General features: G+C 42.4%; 1 protein-coding gene across 3 annotated transcripts in view; it reads right to left on the minus strand.

Moving 5' to 3' along the window:
- The window catches only part of TSC22D2 (TSC22 domain family member 2), a 78448-nt gene that overhangs the window by 55876 nt on the left and 3101 nt on the right, over window positions 1-19471 (minus strand). Inside the window, exons 2-3 of one of the 3 annotated variants that reach the window (XR_013221916.1) lie at window positions 2338-2406; window positions 678-851 (exon numbers count right to left, since the gene is read on the minus strand). The exons of 1 other annotated variant lie outside the window; for it this stretch is intronic. Coding sequence is in view for 1 of the 2 variants with exons in the window: in XM_077290767.1 (XP_077146882.1) it covers window positions 2338-2406 (69 nt within the window). In the remaining variant the exon portion in view is untranslated. The remainder of the gene's footprint in view (window positions 1-677; window positions 852-2337; window positions 2407-19471) is intronic. One more of the 3 variants, XM_077290767.1, reaches the window with a different exon arrangement.

The following is a 19471-nucleotide window of genomic DNA, read 5'->3' on the forward strand; positions in this document are numbered from 1 at the left end:
TTACAGGGTTAAATGTCTCCATGGAGCAGGGCATAAAGCACCCATATATGTAACGAGCACTGTAAGTGCTGGGGTGCCAGCCGGTGTCATGTTTAGCAGACACACCTTAGCTGGGATACAACTGGGTTTTCTCACATTGCGATGTTTGTAATAGAGCCACAAAATAAATAGGCCCGAACTGCTAATTCCTGTTGATGAACTGGTTTTTCTTTTACCGAACTCTAGGGATAAGTCACATAGCAACCTTAACAGCAAGGCTGAAAATACCACTTCCCAGAGGAAAGAGGCGGAATAGCCAAATGTATCTAGCTGGAAGCAATCTGCATTGTAACACTTGTTCCACATCATGGGTTCATGTCTACAGAGCTAGAAACCACCAGTAATATACCGTAGTCATGCAGCATAAAAACCGTACAAAGTCATTGCGATTACAAGCACACATCACACAATGCAAGCCCAATGTGCAGCTTATGAAGCATTATCACTTATTAGTAGAATGCAGATGTCACCAGATAGTCAGCGATCACTCCGCACAATAGGGAAGCCATGGCCTAGTAGAGGTACGTCTGCAGACTTCTCTCCAAATACCCAATATTCCAGCACCCCAGAACTTGATAAATCCTGGATTTGGTAACGGACTCTGTGCACCCTTCTCAATAAAGGGAAATTAAACTTACCTTTTCCGGTTCTTTTTTTCTGTTTGGGACTTAGAAAAAGTTGCTAAATCAGTCGGTGTTCATACTGTTAATCCCACTTATGTTTCTTACACGATATTCCCTGCTCCCTTGACTGCTCTAATCCAGTTTTCCAAGTTCTTCCAATGCAAAATAGAAATACTGTAGATCTAAAGACTAAAGAAAAAAAAAGTTGTAGACAATTAGATTATATAGCTCCCTCCACATGTACCAAGGATCACAGGACTTGGGAACTGAGGTTTTTGGAGCACAAAAAAATAAAAAAATAATGATGGCTTTGTCAATGTTTGCGAGGGCTCCATACAGAATGTCGCCCCATGAAGAATGTGGTCATAAGTGTATGAAACTGATGATGAGGGATGGTGTACAAGACATTGTCCAGTCTGTATGGGATATACAACACTGAATCTAATCTCATGTTAGTAATCTATTTGTTCTATGTATGACATGGGAAGCACATGTCCTGTGGAAACATTTTAATACCGTACTGTGAGAATATGCGGGGGAGGGGAGGGGAAAAAAAACAAAACAAAAAACAAAACACTGAGGTCCTCAAAAGAGGCACCAAGCTTTACCCCATGGGCATGATGAAGGATGAAGCCCCTGGTAATGGGGAATGTCTACATGCTGGTTCCAAGTCTGTTCCATAGCCCAATGACCTCAACTAGACAATTTACTCCATAAATGACTAATAATGGTTATTAGAGGACCCTTGTAGATCATGCACAAAAACCACAGCATTGTGCAAGTCTCAGCATTGTTATCAAAATGCAGTAATGTCATTTGGCTGCCCAGGTACAAGACTTAAGTATCGGGACCACAACCAGGTGTCAATCAGAGGGGATGAACGTTGTCTCATTACTGAAGAATGAATACGGCAAGTTGTGAGCGCCCGATCCTCCACTGCTAAAGTGGTCATTATAGAGTCTGTACTTACTATTAGAATGAAGGGATGATGGCGATATAACACCAAAGCTACAGAGGAACTACAATTTCGAGCATTAGACAAGACATCTACAAGTTTGTCTGTTTCTGCTTTTGTACACCTCTGCAATTAAATTTGGTCATGTTTTAGTACCTTCAGGTACAACATTTCACAATAGTCCCAATGGATGGGCTAACCAATAGGTTGATGTGGTGGGTGCCCTCCATTGTCATGAATCATTAATGTCCAGCATGGTCTACCTGAAACTGTTTGCATGTCATCATCGATCTCAAAAAAAAAAAAGTGGAGTTCTCTCCTCACATTGAGTTGTGGAGCGGAATCTTACAAACGTTTCCTATTACAATGCTGTTACACAGGCGATTTGGGACAAGTCTAACCACAGTCAAAAGGGAAATACCACCACCATTAAGGTGCAAACGCTGTCTATAACACTAAAACTGGGAAAAAAAAAAAAAAAAAAAGTCTGATCGGAGGGGAATGAATAACTGGAAGACGAAAACTGGATTTGAGCAACGAAGGGAGCAGGTACGACCTGAAGAAAAGAACAGTTCATTTATCAAGCCCACTCATTGGAATTACTGACACCAGAATCACTCCACCATGGTCACAGCACCGTTCCCATTGGTTCATTCAAGAATCAAGCTTTATGGCAAGCCGTTCATGCAAATCGCTGCTGTGGCCACACTGTGCTCATACCTATTACCCAGTCTCTTTGGCCCACGGAACTTCACTTGAAAAGCTTCATAGAAAGCAGAGGAAGGATTCCTGCGAGACCATAGCATCAAATAAGAAAAAAAAAAAATAAAGTTCAATCATTTGTGCTGTAGGGGATGAAAAGGGGTAAATTATTACAGAACATAATATGAAAAGCCTATAGTTAAATTAAAGGGGTTGTTTCATGCTCTAAAGCTACGTTCACATTTGCGGTCAGCGCCGCAGCGTCGGGCGCCGCAGCGGCGCCGCATGCGTCATGCGCCCCTATATTTAACATGGGGGCGCATGGACATGCGTTGTGCTGCGTTTTGCGCCGCATGGCCGCAAGCGTTGGACGCAAGAAACGCTTCAAGTTGCATTTTTTTTTGCGTCCAACTTGCGGCCAAAAACGACGCACGCGGCGCAAAACGCAGCGTTTTAGCGTGCGTTTTGCCGCGTTCTCGTTTGCGTTGTGCGCTGCGGCGCCGACGCTGCGGCGCACAACGCAAATGTGAACGTAGCCTTAACTGGGTAAAATTTGCTTCTAAATACAAATAACTTTTTTTTTTTTTTTTACACATCTTTGTTCCCAAGGATGGAGGCGTTTTTAATTTTTTTTTATTTACAGTTTACGGCTTATTGCCTTGGGAACCAGTCAAGTCTAATCTTTACATCTGCGATGTTGGAGATGCACATGGACACTATAACTGGTCAGATCCAGCAATTTTGCTAGCTTCATGGCAGAACTTGAAAGCTAACCAAGCAACTGGGTTCAGACTAGCAGCTCAGCCATCCTGCTGGCAGAAATGGACCTAGTCAACCTCTAGGAGCGCACAGTCAGCAAGGTGCTAGGGAGCGGTGCACTCCTGAACCCTGAAACCAAAAGATGTCACAAGCAGTGATAGTTTGCAGAACACCATCACCCATTTGAAATGCCAGCAGTGCAGGTCTCAGCAGCCAGAAACCCACCAAGAGAACTTGTGAGCAGACATGTCTGCTATATACTGATGGAGATTGCAAAAGTGCAGCATTTTTCATGTCAGGTAAGACACCAATTCATCTGAAGGTGAAGATCAACAACAGACCCCAGCCTAAAGATATATTGCCTTAAGACACAAATGTCTCAATTACTGGTATTTTTGTAACCGAAACCAAGACTTAAAATAGTAAATTGAAGGTCTAAATGTGTGTCAGCGAGAAAACTGCAGCATCACTTTCCTGTACGTGCTGCAAGTTTTGCAGAGTGCTGGTTCCTCTTCCTCTTTAGCAGGGGTGAGCTTGTAGAAGTTTCCTCTGAAGATCATTACTGAAGTCAAATGTCAATGGCTCATTAGATCGACCACAAACCCCTCTATATCCTTACACACCATCTACCCTGATAAGTACCCTGATATCTCCACAGCTCATACAAAAGATTGTGATCAGGGCTCTGCCAACAATCACAATGCTTTTATCCAGTTTAATTTATGTATTATATGACACACAAGCGCCTGAAGTGCCTTGAAAAGTATTCATACCCGGTGAACTTTTCCACATTTTTCTGTTACACCCACAAACTTAAATGTATTTTATTGGGATTTTATGTGATATACTAACACAAAGTAGCAAGTATTTGTGAAGTGTAAAGGAAACCATACATGGTATTAAGAATTATTTCAAAATTATAAATCTGAAGATTGTGACATGTATTCAGCCCATTGTAGTCTGATAATGCCAAGACCCCCTTCACATGTCCATGTTTCAGGTATGTGTGGCATCAGTTTTTTTTTTTTTCATGGATACCACACGCACCCAATATAATCTACGGTGCTGCACAAATGTCCATTTTTTACTAATATTTTTTTACTAGAACAGGACCCAGGTATTTCTAGAACTTTTTTTATTTCATAAATCGATTGTATACATGAAAACAAGCAACTTTGCATACTCTGACAGAATTGATCATTTATCAAAATTCTCAATTCTGGAGGTAACATCTGTATTCAATGAGGACAGACTGTCCCACTAGGGACATAAGATTCTATCAGTAGCAGCTGCCATGTCCCACCTAGATAGGAGGGAGAAGGAGGAGCTATAGGCAATTCTGCCATTTTCCATCCTACCCCGAGGTGCACGCCACTTGGATGGTACTGAGGCACGCGCTTCTTAATAAAAACAGAGGTTTCAGGCTCCAGCACACCCAAGACCAGTGTGAAAAAAGCCAGGCTTGATCTTGATGAATTGAGACCTATATGTGCATGTCTCCTTATTTTTGTATGAAGTCAGTCATAAGTAAAACAAGGCTTGAAATGTGACCAACACAAAAAACCTCAAACAAAACATTAATACAATTTATAAAGAATTTACATTGTTCAATAGCTTCCTTCAGGAAATGACAGAATTCGGTGACAATCTGATGATTTAACAATAGCTGGGCAGATAAATTAAATGTTTTAGAGACATTGCCAAAGTGTAATTAAGAAAATGGTGTACATTTTTGGGGATTTTGATAGCTACACAACTGCCAGCTTCTACAACTTTGTTGTGAAATTTATTACTAGAACAAAACTTGTGGCCCATGTGGAGTCGTGAACTAGAGGTGAACAGGACAACTTACTGATTATCTGTGCCAGGAATCACGCCTATGGGTGCTGCACAGCAACAAGAAGGATGACCAGGCCAGCAGGATAACCGCGCACCCGCACTCCTGATTACCACTAGTAGTGTAGGAGCTCCTGTACGATCAGGCACTGCATCAGACGTCTGCCTGCAGGTAGACTATTTTTATGTCAGGTCTTCCTGGCAGGAAGTTACCATGTCACAGCCGGCACGTCTTTTTGTGCAGTGACATGTTTTACAGTTTGGTCTTCTCTAGTGGAAAACGTATTTCTGCAGACAAGACAACATGCATGCACATCTAAATCTAACAAAGGTACTTTATGCCCTTGATATAGGACTTTTAGAATTCCTACATTGCTGATAAAAATCCATTCTATTAATCCGAATAGGACAGTTGCAAAAATTCTCAACAAAATCTGCAGTGTGTGAATTAGGGTACGTTCACACAGGACTTTTTTGCTGCTTTTTTTTATGCTAATTTTCAGCTGCTTTTTACAGTACCAGTAAAGCCTATGAGATTTCAGAAATCTCATGCACACACGTTGGTTTTTTGTTTGATCAGTTTTTTCCGCTTTGCTGCTTTTTTTGGACATAGGGCATGTCACTTTCAGCGTTTTTGCTGCGTTTTTGCAGCGTTTTTTCACCCATTGACTTGAATGGGTGATGAAAAAAAACGCTGAAAAAACGCATGTAGCATTATTTGCTGCGTTTTTTGTGCAGAAAATCATGGCCAGCAGGAAGGGATCTCACAGCCAAGAGCTTAGGGGTGTGGTTAGTGAGGTGTGAAGAGCCATTGTGAGCCATTGTGAGGTGTGAAGAGCCATTGTGAGGTGTCCTGATTGTGATCTATTGTGAGGGAGTTCCTGGTAGTGAGGTGTGAAGAGCCATTGTGAGGTGTCCTAGCAGCTGAAAATTGGCATAAAAAAAGCAGCAAAAATCTGCAGCAAAAAAGTCCTGTGTGAACGTACCCAAAAAAACGCACCAAAAACGCACCTAAATTAGCATAAAAAAAGCAGCAAAAAAAAGCAGCAAAAAAGTCCTGTGTGAACGTACCCTTAAAACATCCGATGTCGGAATTCGGCCTTAAAGGAAGAAAAAAATGGCAGCTTTCATTTAAATACCCTGTAACACCAGTTCGGAGGTTGCATGCAGTACTGTCAATCAGCTCCATTCACTTTAGTGGTACCCTAATCACAGATAACCTCTAGAAAGAAGCAGGGCAGAATTTACTAGCAAGTATGGGAAAGTCATGCTTACACAGCAGCACACAACTTTTGTAGCCATCTTCCCGGGAGTTCACATCAGTCGGCTGTCAGGGTTCTCACGTTTTCCTTAAAGGGACTGTCAACACAGAATGACTGTTGAAACCAACCAAGTACAGATGCTTGGTGCTTCATGGCGGGGCCACTCAATTGCCCCCTCCCTCTCTTTGATTGACAGCTCTGGCTTCATAAAGATAAAATAGAGGAAAACCAAACAGGTGAGGAGCTTGACATGTTTAAAGGGCACCTGTCACCCCGTTTTTTCCGTATGAGATAAAAATACTGTTAAATATGGCCTGAGCTGTGCATTACAATAGTGTATTTTGTGGACCCCGATTCCCCACCTATGCTGCCGAAATACGTTACCAAAGTAGTCGTTTTCGCCTGTCAATCAGGCTGGTCTGGTCAGATGGGCGTGGTGTCTTCCCCCAGATCTTGCTTAGTTTTCCATTGGTGGCGTAATGGTGTGCGCATGTCCAAGGTCCCGACTCCACTGCACAGGGGAGTGAAAAGAGCGCGATGTGCACTATTTCATTGGTGATCGGTGGGGGTGGCCATCTTCCTTTGGCCGCGCGTGCGCAGAAGCGGCGCTCTGCTGGCCGCGGCTTCAGGAAAATGGCCGCGGGATGCCGCGCGTGCGCAGATGGAGATCGCGGCGGCCATTTTCCTGAAGCGAGATGCGAACTCTGCTTCAGGAAAATGGCCGCCGCGATCTCCATCTGCGCACGCGCCTCTAGAAATTACTACATGTTGCATTTCTGCAACAAAACGCAAGCATAGAAAAGACGCATGCGTCGTCAAACGCGGCAAAAACGCATACAAAAAAAACGCATGCGTTTTTAATGTTAAATATAGGAAAAAAAAGCATGCTTTTTTTGCGCTAAAACGCAAATGTAAAACCAGCCTAAGTCAGTGACAATCCCGCATAACACCAATCTAGCAACATATAGACCACACATAGGACCTGCAGTGTAAGGAACCAGAGACCCACTATACCAGAAGCATGTTTCACAGTTAAATACTTCGTCCATATTAAGATATTGGTTACATAAAAAACTTCCTTCTCACCCCCAATGGGGGTGGTCTTTGTTGTCCTTTCTCATTCTTGGGTCCTCTACCAGAGGCCTGGGAGTTTGAGGGTTCTGCACAGGATCTTAATTGTTCCCAGCATTGTACTTTTCTGGACAGAGAATTGAGATGTTGCTACACATATTTATATTAAATATATTTATATTAATGTCTTTAATGATTTACAAATTTTTTTTTTTTTTTTTTTTTTTTTTTAATGCTACCCACTTTTTGGAGCTGACAGTCCACAATCACGTCCATTCATTAGAATTCCTGGAAAGCAGCAAAAGCAGCTCAAACTGGCCAGATATCTATGGAAAATCATCTGTACTCTTTTCTTATCCCAGCATTTTAGCTGTGCTCCAAACGTGGAGGGTATGGGTAAAAAGGAATGTTCTCCTTTATGTGCTCCAGCTTCACAAAAAACATCTCCTTAACTCACACAGGAGCCATACATTTCAAGCAGAAATTAAAATCTCAATATGTATAGTGGGTATGGAAAGAATTCAGACCCCTTTAAATTTTCACTCTGTTTCATTGCAGCCATTTGGTAAATTAAAAAAAAAAAAAGTTTCTCTCTCATTAACACCTTCATGATGGAGCCTTTTTCGTTTTTTGCTACCCCCTATCCAGAGCCATAACGTCTATTTTTCTGTCAATATGGCCCATGTGAGGGCTTGTTTTTTGCAGGACGAGTTGTACTTTTGAATGACACCATTGGATTTATTATGTCTTGTACTAGAAAACGGGAAAAAAATTCCAAGTGTGGCGAAATTGCAAAAAAAAAAAAAAAGGGTAATCCCACACTTGCTTTTTGTTTGGCTTTTTTGCTAGGTTCACTAAATGCTAAAACTAACCTGCCATTGTGATTCTCCAGGTCATTACGAGTTCACAGACACCAAACATATCTAGGTTCTTTTTTATCCAAGTGGTAAAAAATAATAATTGCGCAATTTTCCGATACCCGTAGCATCTCCATTTTTCGGGATCTCGGGTCTAGTGCAGATACGTTCTTTTGATCGCCCGTTATTGCATTTTAATGCTGCAGCGACCCAAAAAAACCCCCACAAAACGTAATTTTGGCGTTTTTTTTTTTTCTCTTCGCTACTCCGTTTAGCAATCAGGTTATTTATTTATTTATTTTTTTTATTGATAGATCGGGCGATTCTGAACGTGGCGATACCAAATGTGTATGTGTGATTTTTTTTGTTTTATTTTGAATGGGGCGAAAGGGGGGTGGGATTTTAACTTTAAACTGCTAGAAGCTGGCACAACTCGATCGCCTCTGCTGCATAAGAGCGACGCTCAGATTGCTCCTATGTAGCTGAATTCCTGCATTGCTATGAGCGCCGATCACAGGGTGGCGCTATAGCAATCCGGCATCAACAACCATAGAGGTCTCAAGGAGACCCCTGGTTGTCATGCTGACGCATCGCTGACAACCGATTGCGTGATGGGGGTCAGCGATGTGCGCATTTCCGGCCCAAAGGCCAGAAGCGCTAGTTAAATGTTGCTGTCAGCGGCATTTAACTAGATAATAGCGGGCGGGTGGATCACGATTCCACTTGCCGGCTGTACAAAACAGCTGACATGTCACGACTTTGATGTGGGCTCACCGCCGGAGCCCACATCAAAGGGGGACACACGACATGCGCCGTACTAGTACGGCGCGTGTCGTGAAGGGGTTAATGTACTTTCTACACCCCATCTTGACAGAAAAAAACGATCGATATCAAAACCATGCAACCCCGTCACACTGGGTGATAATTTCTTGGATCAATCCTTCAAATACCTGCTCAGTTTGAACACCTGCAACAACCAACACTTCACTCATTTTTGCCTTTAATCACATTTGACACCAACCTAAAAATATCTAAGCAGCACACCCTCAATTACTGCAACATATAAAATCAGGTATTAAATGTGCAATTAACTTGCCACTAGCAATTAGCACTCAATACAGGCCCATGTAAAACTCTCCCCCATTGGTGCATACTTGGTAAAAATCTGGAAAGAAAATCTGCGTATTACAGTAGAAGTGCTGTAGAATATTAAGAAAATGTGAAGTCAGCAGATCAATTTATGCCAGGAGTGTTATTCTTTCCAATGCAAATAGACAGCCCATTTATATAATTTAGTAGTGTGTAATTCTTAAAGGAGTATCCCAGCAATTCATATGAAACTCCTGTAAGGCGGCTGCTGGGTTGTTACATAGTGATGTACAGTGGCTCTAACACTACATGCTAAACATGCATCGCTCTTGCATTTTGTTATACCCCATTTTCTCATTCCCAGCACAACAATTAGGGATTTAAAGACTTATTACTGAAGAAGCCAGGATATACAAGCAAGAGACAGAAGAGACCCCCCCCCCCTCCACAGACACTTAGCAGAAGAGACGTTAAAGATCATCGAAAAGACGAATGGCAAAAGGTAAGCAGGATGCAGACATCAGTAAAAGACTAAAAAGACATTCAAGCAGATAAAGAACTTTATTGCTAAAAGATAAGTATAGAGATAGAAAGTGAACATCTGATGTAAAATAGAGATGACAGTTTCACCCAAGAGTCGGAATGTTGAAAGACCCCAACAGGAACAGACTGAGCAAGAACAGATCAAGGAAAGATGGAAAGTATACAAGGAGCACCTCTACAAAAATGACTCCATAATATGGGAAGAAAGACTGGAAATGGCAAATTGATCATCTTGAAAGAAAGTCGTTGCTGCGATAAAGCGTCTGTAAAAACAAAGCACCTGGATGTGACACTATTCCAACAGAGTTAATAAAGTCTTCTGAAGCAGCAGCTGATGTCATCACATCTGTGTCACCCGATCTGGACAACTAGTTAATGGCCCAAGGACTGGACAAGATCAGCGTTTATTTCTAGGGTTGAGCGACTTATTTTTATAGGATCGGGTTTCACGAAACCCGACTTTCTCAAAAGTCGGGTCGAGTGAAATCGGCCGATCCTATAAAAAAGTCGGGGTCGGCCGAAACATGAAACCCAATGCAGTGCAATGGGATATTATGGTTCCCAGGGTCTGAAGGAGAGGAAACTCCTTCAGGCCCTGGGATCCATATTTAAGTGTAAAATAAAGAATTAAAATAAAAAATATTGATATACTCACCTGTCCGACGCAGCCTGGACATCGCCGCTGGTAACCGGCATCTTCCGTTCCCAAGAATGGCGCTTGAAAGACCTTTCGATGACGTCACGGCTTGTGATTGGTCGCGGCCGCCCACGTGACCGCTCAGCGACCAATCACAAAGCCGTGACGTAATTTTCAGGTCCTAAATTCCTCATTCTAGGAGTTTAGGACATTAGAATTACGTCACGGCTTGTGATTGGTCGCTGAGCGGTCACGTGGGCCGCCGCGACCAATCACAAGCCGTGACGTCATCGAAAGGTCCTTCACGCGCTCATTCTTAAGAAAGAAGGCTGCCGGAAAGAAGCCAAGGGTGAGTATATTCCTATTAGGTATATACTCACCCTCGGACGCGCCCTGCTTCTTTCCGGCAGCCTTCCTTCTTAAGAATGAGCGCGTGAAGGACCTTTCGATGACGTCACGGCTTGTGATTGGTCGCGGCGGCCCAAGTGACCGCTCAGCGACCAATCAAAAGCCGTGACGTAATTCTCATGTCCTAAATTCCTAGAATGAGGAATTTAGGACCTGAAAATTACGTCACGGCTTTGTGATTGGTCGCTGAGCGGTCACGTGGGCGGCCGCGACCAATCACAAGCCGTGACGTCATCGAAAGGTCTTTCAAGCGCCATTCTTAGGAACGGAAGATGCCGGTTACCAGCGGCGATGTCCAGGCTGCGTCGGAGAGGTGAGTATATCAATATTTTTTATTTTAATTCTTTATTTTACACTTAAATGTGGATACCGATACCGATTTCCGATATCGCAAACATATCGGAACTCGGTATCGGAATTCCGATACCAGATTCAGAAGATCGCCGACCTCATTGCCGACCCCACACAGGGGTCGGGTCGGATTTCATGAAACCCGACTTTGCCAAAAGTCGGCGACTTCTGAAAATGGCCGACCCGTTTCGCTCAACCCTATTTATTTCTACTATAAAGAAAGGAAATGCTAGCAACAGTGCAAACTATGGGACTATTGTGCTCACGCCTCATACCAGCTAAATACTACTGCAGATCCTACAAAGATGGCTACAGCCTTACTTTGAAAAAGAACTGCCAGAGGAGCAAGCAGGATTCAGAAAAGGCAGATGATCAGGAGTTGTAATTGCTAACATTAGATGTGTAATGGTAAAGGCCATAGAACAACAAGGAGATCTATTTTTGCTGCTTTGAATACAGCAAAGCCTATGACTGTGTTGATCACCAGAAACTTTGGAATCTCATGACGAGTATGGGTGTGAAGATCCATCTGATCAGCCTCATTAAGAACCTTTACATCTACCAGGAAGCAATAGTCCCAACGAACACAGCGACATGACATGGTTCACTGTAAAGAGAGGCGTCAGACAAGCCTGCATCCTGTCACCATTTCTCTTCAATTTATATGCAGAAGCTATTCGGGAAGGTTGGACTTGCTAAAGAAATTAAAATTGCTGGACAAATTATCGAACATATTCAATATGCAGACAATACAACATTGATAGAAACAAGTGTAGATGGAATGAAGGACTTATTATAGAGTGTCAAGAAGGAAAGCTCGAGCATGGGACTTCTACTCAATACAAAGAAGACAAGATTGACTACTGCCAGGTTTAACCAGGACACATATGAGATGGACGGAGATTAACTGAAAGTTGTAAAGGACTTCAACCTACTCACCGGAAGTGAATAGAATGGCTATGGGCTAATCAACACAAGTCACCGTGCAAGGTCTTCAAATTGAGAAACATTTCACTGGTGACTAAGACACAACGCGTACGTAGTCTGGTGTTTTCTGCAGTAACAAATGGATGCAGAACATTGACAATAAAGAAAGAAGAATCAAGGCCTTCAAATTGTGGTGCTGGAGAAGTATCTTAATACCATGGATGACAAGAAGAACAAACAAATCAATTTCAGAACAAATCAAGCCAGTCATGTCACTAAGCAAGGATCGCAAAGATACTAGCCTACTTTGGACACATCATCCGAAAATATCAGTAACTGGAGAAGGACATCATCAGAACAGAAGGAACACGGTGAAGAGGAATATCAGCAAACCGATGGCTTGATACAATCAAGATAATGGTGAAGACCATAAGCTTTGCATATAACTGAGGTTACCATCTCCCTATGCTGACAACTATACCAGGCTGCTCTCCTGACCAGTGTATTCACTTCACTACTGAAGATCACATCTCCACCCAACTGTGCATTTCATACTGTGCTCCCTCAATGCTCAGCCTCATACTGGTTCCTTTACTTACTATCCCCTGCAATTTCTTTACCCTCCAATTATTCAGTGCTTTAACTACAGGTTGTAATTATAGACAGAAAGAAATACATATACTTATGACCAATCCATACTGCTGGCATGACGACCTATTGACTGCACTTGTCAGCTTCATAATTTAAGATTGCCTCACGTTAACTAGAAGGTGGAGAACTTTGGTCTATAAAGATGTAACCGGGTTCTCCACCATAACATGAATTTTCATATTAACAAAGTTCATATTTTGTTGGGAGCCTTCATTCATTAAAAGAAAAGAGCATGCAGCACTATTCTTGCCAACCAAGCAAGTCGAATCTCCACAGGACCTTTATAACACGTTATAGGCCAATGGATCTGCAGGGTTAGCATCTGTATGCCATATGTGCTAAAGTGCTCAGGGCTGTGGAGTCGGAGTCGGTAGAAATGTACCGACTCCAGCTTTAAAATTTTTTTATTAATATTTCATAATTGAACTTTCATATGAATTTTATAAATGTTACTCAAATATATATGTTCTATCAAACTATGAACAACAGTGATAAGCAGTTCTGCTGAAGATAGAGACATTTCTTAAGGTACCTTCACAGGAAACGACTTTGTAACGATATCGCTAGCGATCCGTGACGTTGCAGCGTCCTCGCTAGCGAAATCGTTTAGTTTGACACGAAGCAGCGATCAGGATCCTGCTGTGATGTCGCTGAATAAAGTCCAGAACTTTATTTGGTCGTCCGATCGCCGTGTATCGTTGTGTTTGAAAGCAAAAGCAACGATACCAGCGATGTTTTACACTGGTAACCAGGGTAAACATCGGGTTACTAAGCGCAGTGCCGCACTTAGTAACCCGATGTTTACCCTGGTTACCAGCGTAAAAGTAAAAATAACAAACAGTACATGCTCACCTGCGCGTCCCCCAGCGTCTGCTTCCTGACACTTACTGAGCGCCGGCCCTAAAGTGAAAGTGAAAGCACAGCGGTGACGTCACCGCTCTGCTGTTAGGGCCGGAGCTCAGTCAGTGTCAGGAAGCAGACGCTGGGGGACGCGCAGGTGAGCATGTATTGTTTGTTATTTTTACTTTTACGCTGGTAACCAGGGTAAACATCGGGTTACTAAGCGCGGCACTGCGCTTAGCAACCCGATGTTTACCCTGGTTACCCGGGGACCTCGGCATCGTTGGTCACTGGAGAGCGGTCTGTGTGACAGCTCACCAGCGACCAAACAGCGACGCTGCAGCGATCGGCATCGTTGTCGCTATCGCTGCAGCGTCGCTTCGTGTGAAGGTACCTTTACTTCTTGTGTGTCACTGTTCTCCACTGCCCTTATCTAATCTTATACTTGGTTAACCTCATGCTGCCCCAACCCCCCTACTTACAATGTATGAAACTGAAAGTGAAAATGTGTTGCAAATTCTTAGTAGTAAAGCTCCTCCTCTAGACCAGATGTTTACTAGGTGTGCATCTTCCAAGCATCACAGCTGCTACTCAGAAGAGGAAGACTGGAAGAAGCATTATCCTTTCAACAAACTTTGCATCAGTTAACTGTGAGTACATGAGGAATAACAGTATTACTGACCACTATATCAGTTGTACGACCTGGCAATAATTTTGTACAATGGTTTTTAGGAAAAACAATTGTCATTTGGATTGTGAATGCAGAATTAAAAACCTGAGAATGTCAAAGAAGCGTCACATTAAATCAGCTGTATTTGAACATTTCACCATCACTCAAGATAGAAAACATTATGTCTGTCAGTGTATGACAAATGATCCAGACGAAAACAAATGCTGTGAAGCCAAGATCAGTGCATATTCAGGCAAAGATAAAAATGCTCCTACCAGAGCTTCTAATCTAAAGAGACATTTACAGCGCTTTCATCCAGAAGTACTGAAAGCAGTGGATGAGAAAGACTGCATCCAAACCAATGAACCAGTGCCCAGCTCTTCCAGACAAAGGAGCAGAGAACTTTGCAGCCATCAGTTGCAAGATATTTTGTCAGTGACAAAGTTACTGTGACAATGACAGTAGATACATTTAAAAAAACAGATCATAGAGCTTGTTGTAAAGGATAGTGTGCCTATTTCATTATTTTCACGACCAGCTTTTATGTGTCTGAATGGGGAAATGGCCCGCAAGCTTGGTGTTTCTCTGGAGAGAGAGAGAGAGAGAGAGAGAGAGAGAGAGAGAATTAGAAAATTAGTAATCAAAGAAGCTTTTAAACAAAAGGAACAACTTAAAAAACTCAAGGGACGCTTTCTGTTTCTTAAAATGGATGCCTGCACACGTCACAGAGTGAACTATTTTGCCATCCATGTCCGATTTGTTTGTGACAAAAATGAAATAGTTACCAAGACATTGGCAGTAAGAGACACCAAAGCTCATCACACCAGTGAGTTTCTCCAGGTCTTGGTGGAAAAGGTTCTGCAAGACTATGAACTTAAAAGAGAGCAAGTTCTTTCTGTCGTAACTGACAATGCTTCAAATATGATAAGTACTATTAAGCTAATGAATGAGAGTAATAATGGTGACCAGTAGCTAGAAGAACATTCTGGATCCACAGACACAGAAATGTTTGAAATAGGGGAACACAGTATTGTAACTGAGGAGCAAACTGAAGTTGCTTCAGATGAACAGCAACATGATAGTTTAGATGATCTTGTTGCAACTGTGTCAATACTTTCTTTCATTCATCACATGCGCTGTGTTGTGCATACGCTACAGCTGGCTATAAGAGACAGTCTGCAAGAAGGACATGCTGCTGCACTGATTGGCAAGGTGAGAAAATTGGCTACGGTTGCCAGAACCCCTAGAGTTGACTCAATTTTGAAGAGACGTGCTGGAAAAGGGGCAATTATTGATCAAGCCACACGATGGGGCAGTACTTAATGATTCAGCGCTTGGTTGAACTGAAAACCTTTGTAGACATGGCTAACCCTCAACTGACGCTAAATGAAAGTCAGTGGAATCAGGTCTCTGAGCTGGAAAAATTGCAAGAGCACCCATTTACAGTGACTAAAAAATTACAAGCAGAGGACTTAACTCCAGGTATTTTCTTAAAGGAGTGGAAGAACCTTATGTTTCGCCTGTCCCAAAGAGGAGGGTTAATTGCAAGTGGCATTGCTACATCAATGAAACGGAGAGAGGAGCTACTATTACAAAATAACATTCTTTTGGCAGCTGTTTATGTAGACTCAATGCATCTGATTCTTCTAGATGATCAACAGCTAACTAAAGGAAAAGAAGCTCTGTTTGAAATAGCAGTAAGGATGAAAGGGTTGCAGAACAGTCAGGAGGAACAAGAAGAATTTGGTCGTCCTGCCACATCTTCACCCTCATCAACTGATGAAGAATTTCATTTCGAAAAATATTTGGATCACAAGGACCGTGCAAAGCGTTCCCGCATAGAAGAGTCATCCCCATCAAAGAACACAGCCAATACATTTCAGCAGAATTTTTCATGTGCACTAAAAGAAATTGAGAAATTTGACCGTTCATCAAAAATAACAGTAACAAGCGATTCCTCTGTATCCTGACATTGTCAGAGATGTTGCCCGAATGGTTACTGCTTTGCCACCAACCCCCTGAGGAAGGAGCGCTTTATTTTGCTCCGAAACGTGCGTTGGGGTTCGTCCAGCTGTCCCACCAGTATACCGGTCCTGCAGGTTTTGGTATGTAATCACGCCGATTCGGCTATGATCTTCTGACATTATGTGCAGTATACACCCATGATAGAAATATTTATTTAAAGTAGCACTGTCTCTCAATATCATGGGTTGTTGTATTATGCTATTCTGCGTTATGTTGTACCCCTGCTAGTGATTCGGTTGCGGGTGGGCACCTTGTCTTTTATTGTACCTGGTTATGTTCCAGTGGTTGTCCCCTGTCCATGCCAATTGCTTGTTCATGTCTGGTGTTTTATATGGATATTTAATAAAATCATGTATATAGGATTCTTATGGCTGTTTTTTCCTGTTTGTTCTTGTGTTTCATACTTTTACAGCTGATCCTTTATAGTCCGCTATGCATATTTACTTAGCTCCATATAGGAGATACAATGGTAGTAATTGTCTATTCTAATATGCTTGCCTCAATATTTTTGTGCAACCCAAGTTAGTGTAGAGAGGTTGTTCTCTGCTCTCAAAATAATTAGATCAGATTTGAGGGTATCCATGAAGGAGGATCTGACAGAGGCAATACTTTTTCTGAGGACAAATTTATAGATTTCTTCTTATTAACTGCATAACAGTGTTTATTGCATATTTACTTACAAGAGTTTAGAAAAGTTTATAAAAGTTATTTGCTATATTCTAATTGTATTCTAATAAATATATTTTGCTCTAAGTGGTCTGATTACTTATATGATGGTGAGAAACTGAATAAGCACGATGTTAATATTTTGCAACAGTAAATTTATTGTTACGAATTGGCCATTTATGAAGGAGTCGGAACCTGATAAAATCCAGGAGTCGGAGTCGCAACTGTGGCTTACCAACTCCACAGCCCTGGATGCAGGTGTAAAAAAGGAAGCCATACTAGTGTGAATTAAAGAAAAAAAAATGTTTTAATTCGGCAGTCAGAAGAGACCCCTGCAGACATGGTCTACTCTAGAGCTTCATCAGACATACATATCACTGAATGTAACATGCTGAGTAGAAGTTAAGGAGTTGTCCAGGATGGATAATATCAGACTGGTGGGGGGTGAGACACCGGACACCCCCATGGTCAGCTGTACTCAGTTGTTGAACTACACAGCTCCATCAACTGCATAGTGGCCGTAGCCACTGCACATCTGCCCCCTATTGATGCGAATAGGGAGTGGCTGATTTGCAGAACCCATCAGTGGCTACTATGCGGTTGACGGAGCTGTGCAGCTACACAACTGCGCATATCTGGCTGGCACTGAACAGTTGAATAGCGGGGGTGCTGAGTGTCTCACCACCCCACCCCCAGATACTGATATATCCCAAAGATAGGTCATCAATATAGCAGTCACGGACAACTCCTATAATGAAAAGATGCAAGAAAAAAAAATGTGACAGCCATTGTTGTGTACATCAGATGAAGATCTAGAGTAGAACGGAAAGTTACACATGATGCACTGTGGACTGGAGTACACAAATGTACACCATTGGTTATCACATCACTTAGTTATGAAGTGGGACCCTATCCGTGTACGGAGACTTCTAGGAGAGATGTACAGTATTTCTGCAGTGAGAATTAGAAATAGCGAGTCTCCTCTGTGGTGGAGAATGGACACCCCAAATCTTCCCTGCTGCCAATGTAAGATGTCTGTGGGAAGCTGAGGGACTACAAATCACAGGAAAAATGCAAGACCCCTCAACTTAGGTGAGCAATGGATACACTGGCAGAAGAAAATATTTGGGGGCTATAGTCTATGTAACATTATGGAATGAGGCAATAGCCATGTTTGTTTTTCGGTTGGTAAATCCACAATGGCAAGGCCCAGAAAGTTTTACCTCACACCGGACACAATGTACAGTAATACACACCTGGCTTTCAGGTTTTGTTGCTTTCCTGTGCACAGCTACAGATTACAACACAAAACTGATAGCAGGAAGCGATATTTTACCTCAGGAAATAAAGACATTTCCAGCAGGCCATCAGAAAGGCGGCAGACTGATCTGTCCAAGAAGTATCGCCATCATGGACAGAACCAGATTGTGTCAGCCAATATACAGGACTTTATTAATCTAGAAGCAGGGCACTGCCATACTCACGTCCCACCCCAGAGGAGCTCACAATCACTACATATCATAGGAGGGCACCAAGTCATAGCAACCACAGGAGGATATAGCTTACCAGATATCAGGGGATTGCAGCCATTTCTGCATTACTCTTTGATGCTGCACGTCTAATCTCAAACAAGGCCCAAAGTGGATGTCAGCCATGACAAGTACCCCCTGTGGAACATTCCCTGTCCAATGAAGACCAGCTGTGCGCACAGGATAGGCGATAACTTGCTGATCAGTAACAACCGGCAGGGCGGCAGTATTTCTGCCTGTTACACAACAGAGCGTCAGTGCTGGACCGCCACCTAATGTAAAAAGCAGGGTGTGATTCTAAATTAAAAATTAACTTAATGGATTCATTAAAATTGGTAGACCCAAGGTAATCAAAAACACAAAGGACTCACAGTATATCACATTTCAAGAGAAGAAATGCCAATAACAAAATCAAACTGCCTCAGTCCTCAAATTCTATGTTTCTCATGAATCAACCCATCATGAAACTGAGGTTTGATGTAAACTGGCAGTGCAAAAAAGTATCAAATTTCACATCACCAATCATTTAGCAGATCAGACCACACATGCTCTCCATATACATATCTATTGCTAGACGGAAAGCAATGACCACTTAAAATGGTGTGCGACAAAAGTATGAACAGTTTCACCTTATCAAACATTTAACAAGATGATGACCGTTTTTAACTAGTATACAGGCTGGGGAGATGGCATATCCTTATCCATACAAATACCCCATTACTGAATATTACCAGTTTCTTAATGACCCCCAATGTAAGATATTGAGAAGGTATACTTCCCTACGTGTTTCGTTTTCCTGTACTCGTCAGGGGAAGGTTCCTGTATTTCTCCATTAAGATAGGAGGTTTATCCAAAACGGGGTGCTGTGACGGTCCGCCACCTAGCAGGCCCCTCTATGCAGGTCCCAGCAGTCAGACCCTTACTGATCGGCAACTTACCACCTATCCTGAGGATACGTAGTAAAGGGGTTGTCTAGTGAAGAGAACTTAATTATGCTAAAATGCAGCCAGAAGTAAAAAACACAGAATTAA

The sequence above is a fragment of the Ranitomeya variabilis genome, chromosome 2, assembly GCF_051348905.1.
Source record: "Ranitomeya variabilis isolate aRanVar5 chromosome 2, aRanVar5.hap1, whole genome shotgun sequence".
In the NCBI taxonomy this organism is placed as follows: domain Eukaryota; kingdom Metazoa; phylum Chordata; class Amphibia; order Anura; family Dendrobatidae; genus Ranitomeya; species Ranitomeya variabilis.